The sequence below is a fragment of the Hyperolius riggenbachi genome, chromosome 10 (genome assembly GCF_040937935.1).
Source record: "Hyperolius riggenbachi isolate aHypRig1 chromosome 10, aHypRig1.pri, whole genome shotgun sequence".
NCBI lineage: Eukaryota > Metazoa > Chordata > Amphibia > Anura > Hyperoliidae > Hyperolius > Hyperolius riggenbachi.
The window spans coordinates 249,353,007-249,366,513 of record NC_090655.1 but is presented as its reverse complement, the minus strand read 5'-3'; the positions used below and the strand labels follow the sequence as shown (position 1 = coordinate 249,366,513).

The following is a 13,507-nucleotide window of genomic DNA, read 5'->3' as shown; positions in this document are numbered from 1 at the left end:
CTCCTCTGTCTCCATCATTATCAGGCGGTAACATGTCTGATATACGGGGTCTCCTGTCACTGCCCCCGCAATATGAAGGAGAGGATCCCCGCCACACATTATACGGGGCTGGGGGGCTACTGTCCCCTGGAGGGGGATATTATGCTGAGGAATGTCCCGGATGCTAGCACAGGCTGAGCTCTCCTCTGCTGCCTGCCAATTGTGATGAGCCTCATACATTGGCTGTCTATTTGATTATTCACCTATATGGGAATTAAATTAGTTTAGAACCGTAATATTATGTAATACTGTTTATGACTGATACAGAAATGGATTAAGATGTATGGGGCTCTAGGCAACGTGGTAGATTTGAAGCCTCCTTGTGGTTTTGTAAGCTGAAGTGGTGAGATGGCAAGGAAGGTGGCAGGTGGGCCTCTTGTTTGTACAATCTTCCCTTGCTCAGCCTTCCTGATGACTGCTTCTTGTACCAGAATAATTGTATTAATACATACTTATTCTCTTTATAATGACCTGATGAATGTGAGGTGCATTTGTGAAATGATTAAGGCTTATCATTCCAACACGATCTGTAAATAGAAACCTACTTGATTACATTTTTGCAGTGACGTAGCTAAGGAGTTGTGGGCCCCAATGCATGTTTAACAATGCCCCCCCCCCCCCCCCCCCCCAAGCACTCTATACATAACAATTGATACGGCGCACCCAAAAATCCGCCAATGGCAACTACAGGGGCAGAGGTGCAAGAAGGTGGTGCGAACAGTTTGTTAATTACCACTATTCAAAGTATCTATAGAAGTGATTATTATGAGCACAGGACCCATAGAGAGCTAATACTGTATTAAGGGAGGGCCCCTCTTGGCCATGATGTGGTCGCAACCTCTGCAACCCAGGGCCGAGGCAGAGGCCAGAGAGGCTCCAGGCTCAGGGTGCAGTGTAGGAGGGGGCGCACAACTCACTCACCTATCATTCCCCTATTGTGTTGGAAGCAGAGAGAAATAAGAAAAAGGGATGCATGGCAGTGACTGCAAGCCAGATAACTAGAGATTAAGGTGTTGGGGGCACCTCTTAGTCTAATAGCAATCAGTGTGTGACGGCTGGGGTGGGAGGAATGGAGGGGCGCACTTTGGTGTTGCAACCTAGGGTGCTGGAAGACCTTGTCCCAGCTCTGCTGCAACCCCCATTGCTAGTTGCTACTGCGCCCCTGCATTTTTGGTAATGTTCTGTAAATGCACACAACGTTTTAGTAGAGGCGGGAATGGGGTGAGGAATAGCCGGCCCAGCTCAAGCACTACAGCATTTGCTAAGCATTGTAAGATTCTCAATGCCATTTAACCACTCCGATAAATTACATTGCAATATTCAGATGGGTTGTGTCGCCTTCCGAAGTGTGAGTTTTGGAGGGAACTGGCGCAAAGGCACCCGAGTGCTGTTCTCTTGTTCACCTCATGGTGGCAGTAGTGCGCCGCCAGGAAGATACAGGGAGGAACGTGCAATAAAAAGCACTTGTATTTGATGTAAACAGCTATAGAAACATGCTGGAGTTAGTAACATAAGCGCCGATTTGATAAGAATCTCCATCCCATGACACTAGTCATATCTGCTCAGTAGTACACAGCGCTCTAGTGATTTAGTGGGCGGCTCTTAGAAGAGCCTTTGGGTTGAGCGATGAACAGAATGAGAAGAACAGAAGGATATTTAGCCGCCGAAGCCGTAGAGGGTGCGCCCCTGGCGCTTGAGGGCGTACACCACATCCATGGCGGTGACCGTCTTCCTCTTGGCGTGCTCGGTGTAGGTGACGGCGTCCCGGATGACGTTCTCCAGGAAAACCTTCAGCACTCCGCGGGTCTCCTCATAGATGAGGCCGGAGATGCGCTTGACACCCCCTCTGCGGGCCAGGCGGCGGATGGCGGGCTTAGTGATGCCCTGGATGTTATCCCGGAGCACCTTCCTGTGCCGCTTGGCGCCTCCTTTCCCGAGTCCCTTCCCGCCCTTTCCTCGGCCAGACATATTTTATAGTGCTTCTTCTCCGCTGTAGAGATGAATTGAGTGGTGCGGCTGCCTTCCCTCCTCTTATACAACTTGGGCGGACCTGAGGGAAGACTGCATAGAAGAAGGCGGGCAGATTCTTCTGGGATTCTGGGGTGTGGTCAGATATGACGTCAGCCCTGGTATAGCGTTAGTGCGGGACGGTGAATCAGTGACTGCACTTTTCTCTGAACATAAACAGTTTTAGTTTTCAGATCTCACTGTGGAAAGACGGATAAATTCCCCTCAATGATGATGTGTTTATTCCTTCACCATTTTACACCCAGTATTTTAATAATAAGCCGGGAACTCATAGAGCACCTGAGTCATTAAACTGGCAGATGAGACGTTCCAATCTACATCCTACAGAATATCGGTGGGTAATTTGAAATAGCTTCTGCTTTGTCTGGCTCAGCCAATCACAGCTCCAAGTGCTCCTCTAATAAGCCAATAAGTCGCCAAGGAAATGTAAACCAGTTTGGAAGCTAATGGTGTTTCTATTTACAGTGTTGGAATGATTAAATAAGCATTCATAATTTCACATTATGCACCTTGCATATCCCAGGTCATTATAAAAATATTATTATACAGCAAGAAGTTTTGAATCAGGATGATACCATTTTATTTATTGGCTATATTAGAGTGTCCTTGCTGTGCATCGAGCCTTCTGTAAGTTGAAAAGATATTAGCCTCTATGCATATTATGCTTACCTTACTAGGCATACCAGTGAACGTCCACCTTCATGTTTAGTGTGGGGGAAACTTTTACTTGAAAAACACACTTTCATGCACATCAGAGAAGTCAGGCAGGTGAGCGTCCCCTTTCCTGTTCAGAGTGTGGGAAATGTTTCAGTCACAAATCAATCCTTCATACACACCAAAATGCATAGAGATGAGTGTCCCTTTTCATGTTCAGAGTGTGGGGAAGGGTGTGTAAAGGAAACCTTTTTTTTCATGTACAATGTGTAGGAACTGTTTCGATTTGAACTCGCAGAATGTGGAAATGACTTACAGTTATAAGCAGAACCTGCTTCAACACCAAAGAAGTTACACAGGAGGCGTACTCTCTTGTGTGCAGAGTGTGGGAAATGCTTCAGGCAGATATTAAGCCTTAATTTACACCAGAAAAGCAACACTAGTGGTGAGCATTGATTTCCATGTTTGGAATGTGGGGAACACTTTATAAGGGAAAAAATATTACTAAACATAAAATAACGCATTGTCCTTTAAATAATAAAGAAAGTCTTTCCAACACCAAAAAACTAAAAAAGTCATATAGACAAGCAGATGTTTTCCTGTTCAGAATGTGGGAAATGTTTCTATATCCATAGCGACCTTCTTGTCACACAGGTGAGTATCCTTTTTCAAGTCCGGACTGTGGGGAAAGCTTTATGTTGAAAGGAGACCTTGTTATACATCAAAGAGAGAGAAAGGTCTCCTTTCAAGAAGAGCTTTCTCTCCTTGAGGTCATGTTTCATGCTGAAAGGAAACCTTGTTATATGCTAAAGAGTTCATACAGGGGGAAATCCATGATCTTGTTCTGTATGTGAAAAATGCTCAGGGTGTGGGAAATGTTTCACTGGGAAAACATCCTTTCAAAGAAGATACACATATTGCAGGAGGAACTAAGGGTAATATTGTATGTACTCTGTGTGTGCATGGCAGTATTACTGCTCTTATGTGCATCACCCCCAAGGGGAGATAAAGCATGGGTTAATTAAGTCAGTTATGGTGAGATAAGTCATGAGTTCAGATAGACAAGAAGAGATAAATAATGAGTAGTCATTTCAAGAGAGACAAATTGTGAGATCGTTCAACAGAGAAGCTTTGTGAATCAGCCCTCTTAAAGTTACGGTGAAAAATAAGTAGGCTCTGTTGATAAGCACTAAGGGGTTGATTTACTAAACAAAATAGGGCAAGCAACCTCCTGTTGTTCGCACTATTAAATCATCGCAACTTAATTTTTTTGTCATGCACGCTACGAATGTAGTGTGCGTAACTAAGCAGCAGGCGCTGCTTATAATAGTCGCTGCTTATCTCTACCGCAATACTTCACTAAAGCGTCCACTACTATGTTACTTAACATAATAGCGGCCGCGCTGACCATCACTAATCAACACCACAGAGTCCTCCCTCTACCAATGCCTAAACCAAACCACACCTCCCCTCCAATGCCTAAACCCATCTCCCTTTGCTGCCTCACCCAGTGGTGTAGCAACAGGGGTTGCAGAGGTCTCGACCGTACTGGGGCCCTTGGGCCCTCCCTCAACTGCAGTATTAGCTCATTATTGGTCCTGTGCTTGTAATAATCACTTCTATAGATGGTGTGAATGGTAGTAATCATGTAATCATTAAACTGCTCCCCATCCCCTTCTTGCACTCACACTGGGGCTCAGAGCTCCTTAGCTATGCCACTGGCCTCACTATATCCCCCCCCCTCCCCCCCGATACCTAACCGTACCACTAGAGATGATCCAAACTGTTCACCATCGAGCAGTATTCTGCGAACATCTGCTGTTCGCATTCGTGGCGAACAGCAAGCATTTAGCGTGTTCGATTCACCCCCTGTACATTATCATTGAGCTAAACTTTGACCCCTTACCTCACAGTCAGAACATATGGCATCAAATCAGCTAGCTCCCCCTCCTGGACTCCCCATCAAAAAGCAGATGCGGTGGCCATATTGGATCAATTATCTGCTGGCTGCTGACTGTTAGTGAGAGCAGGGTCAGACTTGCTGCATATAGGGAAAACATTAGCTAGGCCTGTGTTCTTGTTCCTCACTTGCTGTGAAAGCAACCCAAACAGCCCTTTTGAGAGCTAACACATCGGTCTGCTGTGGTTTTTTTTTTTTTGTGTGTGTGTGTGTGTGACACTCCACAGCCCATTGAGACCCAGAGCTGTGTGCACACTACTGCTGTTGCTACATTAAGTCACAAGCACAGAACCACTCCAGTGCATTATTATTTCACTGTACAGGGAGTGCAGAATTATTAGGCAAATTAGTATTTTGACCACATCATCCTCTTTATGCATATTGTCTTACTCCAAGCTGTATAGGCTCAAAAGCCTACTACCAATTAAGCATATTAGGCGATGTGAATCTCTGTAATGAGAAGGGGTGTGGTCTAATGACATCAACACCCTATATCAGGTGTGCATAATTATTAGGCAACTTCCTTTCCTTTGGCAAAATGGGTCAAAAGAAGGACTTGACAGGCTCCGAAAAGTCAAAAATAGTGAGATATCTTGCAGAGGGATGCAGCACTCCTAAAATTGCAAAGCTTCTGAGGCGTGATCATCGAACAATCAAGCGTTTCATTCAAAATAGTCAACAGGGTCGCAAGAAGTGTGTGGAAAAACCAAGGCGCAAAATAACTGTCCATGAACTGAGAAAAGTCAAGCGTGCAGCTGCCAAGATGCCAAGTTGCCACCAGTTTGGCCATATTTCAGAGCTGCAACATCACTGGAGTGCCCAAAAGCACAAGGTGTGCAATACTCAAAGACATGGCCAAGGTAAGAAAGGCTGAAAGACGACCACCACTGAACAAGACACTGGGCCAAGAAATATCTCAAGACTGATTTTTCTAAGGTTTTATGGACTGATGAAATGAGAGTGAGTCTTAATGGGCCAGATGGATAGGGCCGTGGCTGGAAGGGCAGAGAGCTCCAGTCCGACTCAGGCGCCAGCAAGGTGGAGGTGGAGTACTGATTTGGGCTGGTATCATCAAAGATGAGCTTGTGGGGCCTTTCGAGTTGAGGATGGAGTCAAGCTCAACTCCCAGTCCTACTGCCAGTTTCTGGAAGACACCTTCTTCAAGCAGTGGTACAGGAAGAAGCCTGCATCCTTCAAGAAAAACATGATTTTCATGCAGGACAATGCTCCATCACACGCGTCCAAGTACTCCACAGCGTGGCTGGCAAGAAAGGGCATAAAAGAAGAAAAACTAATGACATGGCCTCCTTGTTCACCAGATCTGAACCCCATTGAGAACCTGTGGTCCATCATAAAATGTGAGATTTACAAGGAAGGAAAACAGTACACCTCTCTGAACAGTGTCTGGGAGGCTGTGGTTGCTGCTGCATGCAATGTTAATGGTGAACAGATCAAAACACTGACAGAATCCATGGATGGCAGGCTTTTGAGTGTCCTTGCAAAGAAAGGTGGCTATATTGGTCCCTGATTTGTTTATGTGTTGTTTTTGAATGTCAGAAATGTATATTTGTGAATGTTGAGATGTTATATTGGTTTCACTGGTAAAAATAAATAATTGAAATGGGTATATATTTGTTTTTTGTTAAGTTACCTAATAATTATGCACAGTAATAGTCACCTGCACACACAGATATCCCCCTAAAATAGCTAAAACTAAAAACAAACTAAAAACTACTTTCAAAAATATTCAGCTTTGATATTAATGAGTTTTTTTGGGTTCATTGAGAACATGGTTGTAAAATGATTCCTCAAAAATAAAACTTGCCTAATAATTCTGCACTCCCTGTATTCTGATAGTACCATTGCATTTCTCTGTGTGAGACACTCCACAGCCCACTGACACCCAGAGCTCTGCATAAAGTAATTTCTGCCCTTTAGGAATTACATTTTTGGTGGGACTTTTGGCATGGATCCCCCTCATGCCCCTGTCCAAGTGTTGGACCCCTTGAAACAACTTTTTCATCACTTTTGTGGCCAGAAACAGTCTTTGTAGGTTTTAAAATTCACCTGCCCATTGAAGTCTATGGCGATTCGCCAGATTAGCCTGTTCGCGAACATTTGCGGAAGTTCGCTATTCGCGAACTGAAAATTCTATGTTTGCGACATCTCTACCTACCGCCCCCTTCCAATGCCTTACTCTTAAAATCCCCTCTGAAGCTTTCTTTTAGCTCCCCCACTGATAATAAAGGCTCCTATATTAATAGCCACAATTTCCTGCTATTGATGGAAATTTGGGCACCTGATGAAAAAGTGGGCACCGGGGCCACCTGCTATGCAAACTGCAGGCACATTCTCGCTCGCTAACATAAGTGCCTGTGGCAATGCCCAGCATGCAATGTACTATAGATATGAGAAAACAGCAGAATGTATTGTATGGCGGGAAGTGAAATGCCAGGGGATGAGCACCACATACAACTCACCAGAGAGGGAAGAGGCATCAGGTACTGTACCACACAGGGAGGAGGGGTGGCATGTACTGTACCACACAGGGAGGAGGGGTGGCATGTACTGTACCACACGGGAGGAGGGGTGGCATGTACTGTACCACACGGGGGGGAGGGGTGGCATGTACTGTACCACACAGGAAGGAGGGGTGGCATGTACTGTACCACACAGGAAGGAGGGGTGGCATATACTGTACCACACGGGGAGGAGGGGTGGCATGTACTGTACCACACGGGGAGGAGGGGTGGCATGTACTGTACCACACGGGGAGGAGGGGGTGGCATGTACTGTACCACACGGGGAGGAGGGGTGGCATATACTGTAGCACACGGGGAGGAGGAGTGGCATATACTGTACCACACGGGGAGGAGGGGTGGCATGTACTGTACCACACAGGGAGGAGGGGTGGCATGTACTGTACCACACGGGGAGGAGGGGTGGCATGTACTGTATCACACAGGGAGGAGGGGTGGCATATACTGTACCACACGGGGAGGAGGGGTGGCATGTACTGTACCACACGGGGAGGAGGGGTGGCATGTACTGTACCACACGGGGAGGAGGGGTGGCATGTACTGTACCACACGGGGAGGAGGGGTGGCATGTACTGTACCACACGGGGAGGAGGGGTGGCATGTACTGTACCACACGGGGAGGAGGGGTGGCATGTACTGTACCACACGGGGAGGAGGGGTGGCATGTACTGTACCACACGGGGAGGAGGGGTGGCATTATGTACTGTATCACACGGAGAGGAGGGGTGGCATCATGTACTGTACCACACGGGGAGGAGGGTGGCATGTACTGTACCACACGGGGAGGAGGGGTGGCATATACTGTACCACACGGGGAGGAGGGGTGGCATGTAATGTACCACACGGGGAGGAGGGGTTGCATGTACTGTACCACACGGGGAGGAGGGATGGCATGTACTGTACCACACGGGGAGGAGGGGTGGCATGTACTGTACCACACGGGGAGGAGGGTGGCATGTACTGTACCACCGGGAGGAGGGGTGGCATGTACTGTACCACACGGGAGGAGGGGTGGCATGTACTGTACCACACGGGGAGGAGGGGTGGCATGTACTGTACCACACGGGGAGGAGGGGTTGCATGTACTGTACCACACGGGGAGGAGGGGTGGCATGTACTGTACCACACGGGGAGGAGGGGTGGCATGTACTGTACCACACGGGGAGGAGGGGTGGCATGTACTGTACCACACGGGGAGGAGGGGTGGCATCATGTACTGTACCACACGGGGAGGAGGGTGGCATGTACTGTACCACACGGGGAGGAGGGGTGGCATATACTGTACCACACGGGGAGGAGGGGTGGCATGTAATGTACCACACGGGGAGGAGGGGTTGCATGTACTGTACCACACGGGGAGGAGGGGTGGCATGTACTGTACCACACGGGGAGGAGGGGGTGGCATGTACTGTACCACACGGGGAGGAGGGGTGGCATGTACTGTACCACACGGGGAGGAGGGGTGGCATGTACTGTACCACACGGGGAGGAGGGGTGGCATGTACTGTACCACACGGGGAGGAGGGGTGGCATGTACTGTACCACACGGGGAGGAGGGGTGGCATGTACTGTATCACACGGGAGGAGGGGGTGGCATCATGTACTGTATCACACGGGGAGGAGGGGGTGGCATCATGTACTGTACCACACGGGAGGAGGCGGTGGCATGTACTGTACCACACGGGGAGGAGGGGTGGCATGTACTGTACCACACGGGGAGGAGGGGTGGCATGTACTGTATCACACGGGGAGGAGGGGTGGCATCATGTACTGTATCACACGGGGAGGAGGGGTGGCTCATGTACTGTACCACACGGGGAGGAGGGGTGGCATGTACTGTACCACACGGGGAGGAGGGGTGGCATGTACTGTACCACACGGGGAGGAGGGGGTGGCATGTACTGTACCACACGGGGAGGAGGGGGTGGCATGTACTGTTCCACACGGGGAGGAGGGGGGTGGCATGTACTGTACCACACGGGGAGGAGGGGTGGCATCATGTACTGTATCACACGGGGAGGAGGGTGTGCATCATGTACTGTACCACACGGGGAGGAGGGTGGCATGTACTGTACCACACGGAGGAGGGGTGGCATGTACTGTACCACACGGGGAGGAGGGGTGGCATGTACTGTTCCACACGGGGAGGAGGGGGTGGCATGTACTGTACCACACGGGGAGGAGGGGTGGCATGTACTGTACCACACGGGGAGGAGGGGTGGCATGTACTGTACCACACGGGGAGGAGGGGTGGCATGTACTGTATCACACGGGGAGGAGGGGTGGCATCATGTACTGTATCACACGGGGAGGAGGGGTGGCATCATGTACTGTACCACACGGGGAGGAGGGGTGGCATGTACTGTACCACACGGGAGGAGGGGTGGCATGTACTGTACCACACGGGAGGAGGGGTGGCATGTACTGTACCACACGGGGAGGAGGGGTGGCATGTACTGTATCACACGGGGAGGAGGGGTGGCATCATGTACTGTATCACACGGGGAGGAGGGGTGGCATCATGTACTGTACCACATGGGGAGGAGGGGTGGCATGTACTGTACCACACGGGAGGAGGGGTGGCATGTACTGTACCACACGGGAGGAGGGGTGGCATGTACTGTTCCACACGGGGAGGAGGGGTGGCATGTACTGTACCACACGGGGAGGAGGGGGTGGCATCATGTACTGTACCACACGGGGAGGAGGGTGGCATGTACTGTACCACACGGGGAGGAGGGGTGGCATGTACTGTACCACACGGGGAGGGTGGGGTGGCATGTACTGTACCACACGGGGAGGAGGGGTGCATGTACTGTACCACACGGGGAGGAGGTGGGGTGGCATGTACTGTACCGCACGGGGAGGAGGGGTGGCATCATGTACTGTATCACACGGGGAGGAGGGGTGGCATCATGTACTGTACCACACGGGAGGAGGGGTGGCATGTACTGTACCACACAGGGAGGAGGGGTGGCATATACTGTACCACACGGGGAGGAGGGGTGGCATGTACTGTACCACACGGGGAGGAGGGGTGGCATATACTGTACCACACGGGGAGGAGGGGTGGCATATACTGTACCACACAGGGAGAAGGGGTGGCATGTACTGTACCACACGGGGAGGAGGGGTGGCATGTACTGTACCACACGGGGAGGAGGGGTGGCATATACTGTACCACACAGGGAGAAGGGGTGTCATGTACTGGACTAGGGAAGGAGAAGGGTGCATATCTCCTGTCCCCATTTCAAAGGATTCCCCTTCCATGCAGGATCTTTTCTCTTATGTTTATTATTATGGAGGATATAACAGAAAAGTGACACAACCCTGAAAAAGGCAGCAATACTTTACAGAAATCAAGAAGACAAAAAGGTATTATTGTTCCAATAAATGTAGGTAGAAAAAAAACAAAGTCTTGTAAAAGTAATACCTTTTAATGGCTAACTGATAAAGTTAAATAATGCAAGCTTTCTGGGATCTAGTCCCCTTCTTCAGGCATATTTCTAGATGTTAGCTGTAGTAAAACACTGATGCAGGGAAGCTGCATGAAGATGGCAGTTGTACTGGTTGCTGTTTAGCAGTTAGATGTCAGGTGATCAGCAGGCTGGAGCCAGTGAGCTTATGCAAGCAAACATGAAATCTAGCAGGTTTCTGAAGATAGTGAAGCCAAGTCAATCATGTTACATAAGGAGTCATGAATCCCATTCCACAATTTAAACCTTCTGTTAATGTCTTGAACATTTTCATAAATTTGTACTCAGAAATCTTTCTTGCTTGTTCATTTTTGAAGTTACCCTTAAGAATAAGTACTTTTAGATCTTGCATGCTGTGTCCTGGTTCGCAGAAGTGTTGGCCGACTGGTGTGTCCATTTTACCCTCATTAATTTTAAAGCGGTGATGGTTCATTCTTGTGCGCAGTTTTTGTCCTGTTTCTCCTATATAGATTCCTCTTGAGGGGCATTTCATGCAGCGTATCATGTATACAACATTGGATGATTCACAGGAAAATTGGTCTGATATTTGATGATATTTCTGTGAGATTTGTATTTGGTTTGTGCACAAGATATAAGGGCAGGTCTCACACCTTGCGTTATTGCAGGGTAATGTGCCTGGAGTTTCTGGTGTAGATAATGCACTTCTGATAATCATTTGTCTCAAATTGGGAGGTTGTCTGAAAGCAAGCATTGGTAAATCAGGAAAAACTTCTTTCAGGCGTTTGTCTTTATGAAGTATCGGTTGCAGGGCTTTCGATATCCCTTTATACCAACATTCCACACGAGGACAGTATTGCAGCTTGCCAACATTTCCTTCAGTTGAATGACCTACCAACAGAGCCCACACTACAACTTATCAAATATATACTAACTCATAACTATTTTTCATTTGGGAATGATGTATATCTACAGACAATGGGCAGTGCTATGGGAAGTAGAATGTCACCCCAGTATGCAAATTTATTTATGGCCAGATTGGAGGAAAACTTCCTTTCAACGTGTGAAATTAAACCATGGGCTTACTTCAGATTCATAGACGATATCCTATTAATTTGGACAGCATCACAGGAAAAATTAATCAAATTCCACAAAAACTTCTGAGAATACCACAAGAACATTAAGTTAACGCTCAGCTTTTCATCCTCCCATGTCAGTTTCCTGGATACCACAATTTATGTACAAGATAGGTTTTTACAAACATCCATCTACCGTAAACCAACTGACCGGCATATTTACCTGAAGTGGAATAGTTTCCACCCGGAACACACCAAAAAATCTATTGTTTACAGCCAGGCTCTGAGGTATAACCGAATATGTTCTATTTCAGAGGACAGAGACAGACAACTTATGTCGCTACGTAATATATTCATAGATCAGGGATATCAACCGATACTTCATAAAGACAAATGCCTGAAAGAAGTTTTTCCTGATTTACCAATGCTTGCTTTCAGACAACCTCCCAATTTGAGACAAATGATTATCAGAAGTGCATTATCTACACCAGAAACTCCAGGCACTAGTGGTGCTCAAATACCCCTTTTTAAAATTCGAGTTTGGTCGAATTCGAATAGTAAATTATTCGAGGTCATTCGAATATTCGAGTCGAATAATTTTTACTATTCGATTCGACCTCGGACTTCGAGCTCACTATTCGAGTCGGTATTCGAGCTGACTATTCGAGCTGACTATTCGAATTGGCCTTAAATAGCTTCCAACACTTGTTTTGAGGGTGAATGATGCAAGAAACCTCTTTTTTTCCAAGTAACAACAGCAAGTGATTATGTGGGGATGTTCCTTAAAAAAAAAATGTGGAAAGAGAAGTTGTGTCCTTAATTTTGTTCAGTAGTGTTACTGTATCTTCTTCTTCTTCTTCTTCTTCTTCTTCTTCTTCTTCTTCTTCTTCTTCTTCTTCTTCTTCTTCTTCTTCTTCTTCTTCTTCTTCTTCTTCTTCTTCTTCTTCTTCTTCTTCTTCTTCTTCTTCTTCTTCTTCTTCTTCTTCTTCTTCTTCTTCTTCTTCTTCTTCTTCTTCTTCTTCTTCTTCTTCTTCTTCTTCTTCTTCTTCTTCTTCTTCTTCTTCTTCTTCTTCTTCTTCTTCTTCTTCTTCTTCATAGTCTTCTTCTTCATAGTCTTCTTCTTCATAGTCTTCTTCTTCATAGTCTTCTTCTTCATAGTCTTCTTCTTCATAGTCTTCTTCTTCATAGTCTTCTTCTTCATAGTCTTCTTCTTCATAGTCTTCTTCTTCATAGTCTTCTTCTTCATAGTCTTCTTCTTCATATTCTTCTTCTTCTTCATAGTCTTATTCTTCTTCTTCATAGTCTTATTCTTCTTCTTCTTCTTCATAGTCTTATTCTTCTTCTTCTTCTTCTTCTTCTTCTTCTTCTTCATAGTCTTATTCTTCTTCACGTATTTCTCTTTTCAATTTTTTTTTAAAGAAATGCAGCTATTTTTGAGCGTAACAAATAGCTGGTGGGCGCACGCATGTTGGAAGCGCCATTGTATGTGCTCCCTGGCAGTGGAAACACAAAGACAGCAGGAGGTAAATTCAGCAGCAGGAGGAGGAGGATGAGTGTGTGGCAGCAGGCAGTCAATGAGGCAGGCAGCTCGCCGTGACATAATAGCCCTGGTACCTAGCGGTGATACCAGGGCTGTAAATAAACACAACAGGAGGTCCCAGACAGCGGTCGTGCAGCCCACATTGTGTCCAATACACAACTGGGACAACACAGTTTTCAACCCGGGCACCTCAGAAAAATTAAACCTTTTTTTGTTTTTTTAATGGTTTGTTTGGT

The 13,507-nt window shown here is 47.1% G+C and overlaps 1 protein-coding gene across 1 annotated transcript; it reads right to left on the bottom strand.

Moving 5' to 3' along the window:
* Positions 1–1,695: 1,695 nt before the first annotated feature.
* Positions 1,696–2,007, bottom strand: LOC137537066 (histone H4). Its single transcript, XM_068259211.1, has one exon. The coding sequence runs from the start codon at positions 2,005–2,007 to the stop codon at positions 1,696–1,698; it is 312 nt and encodes a 103-aa protein (XP_068115312.1).
* Between the last annotated feature and the right edge of the window lie 11,500 nt (positions 2,008–13,507).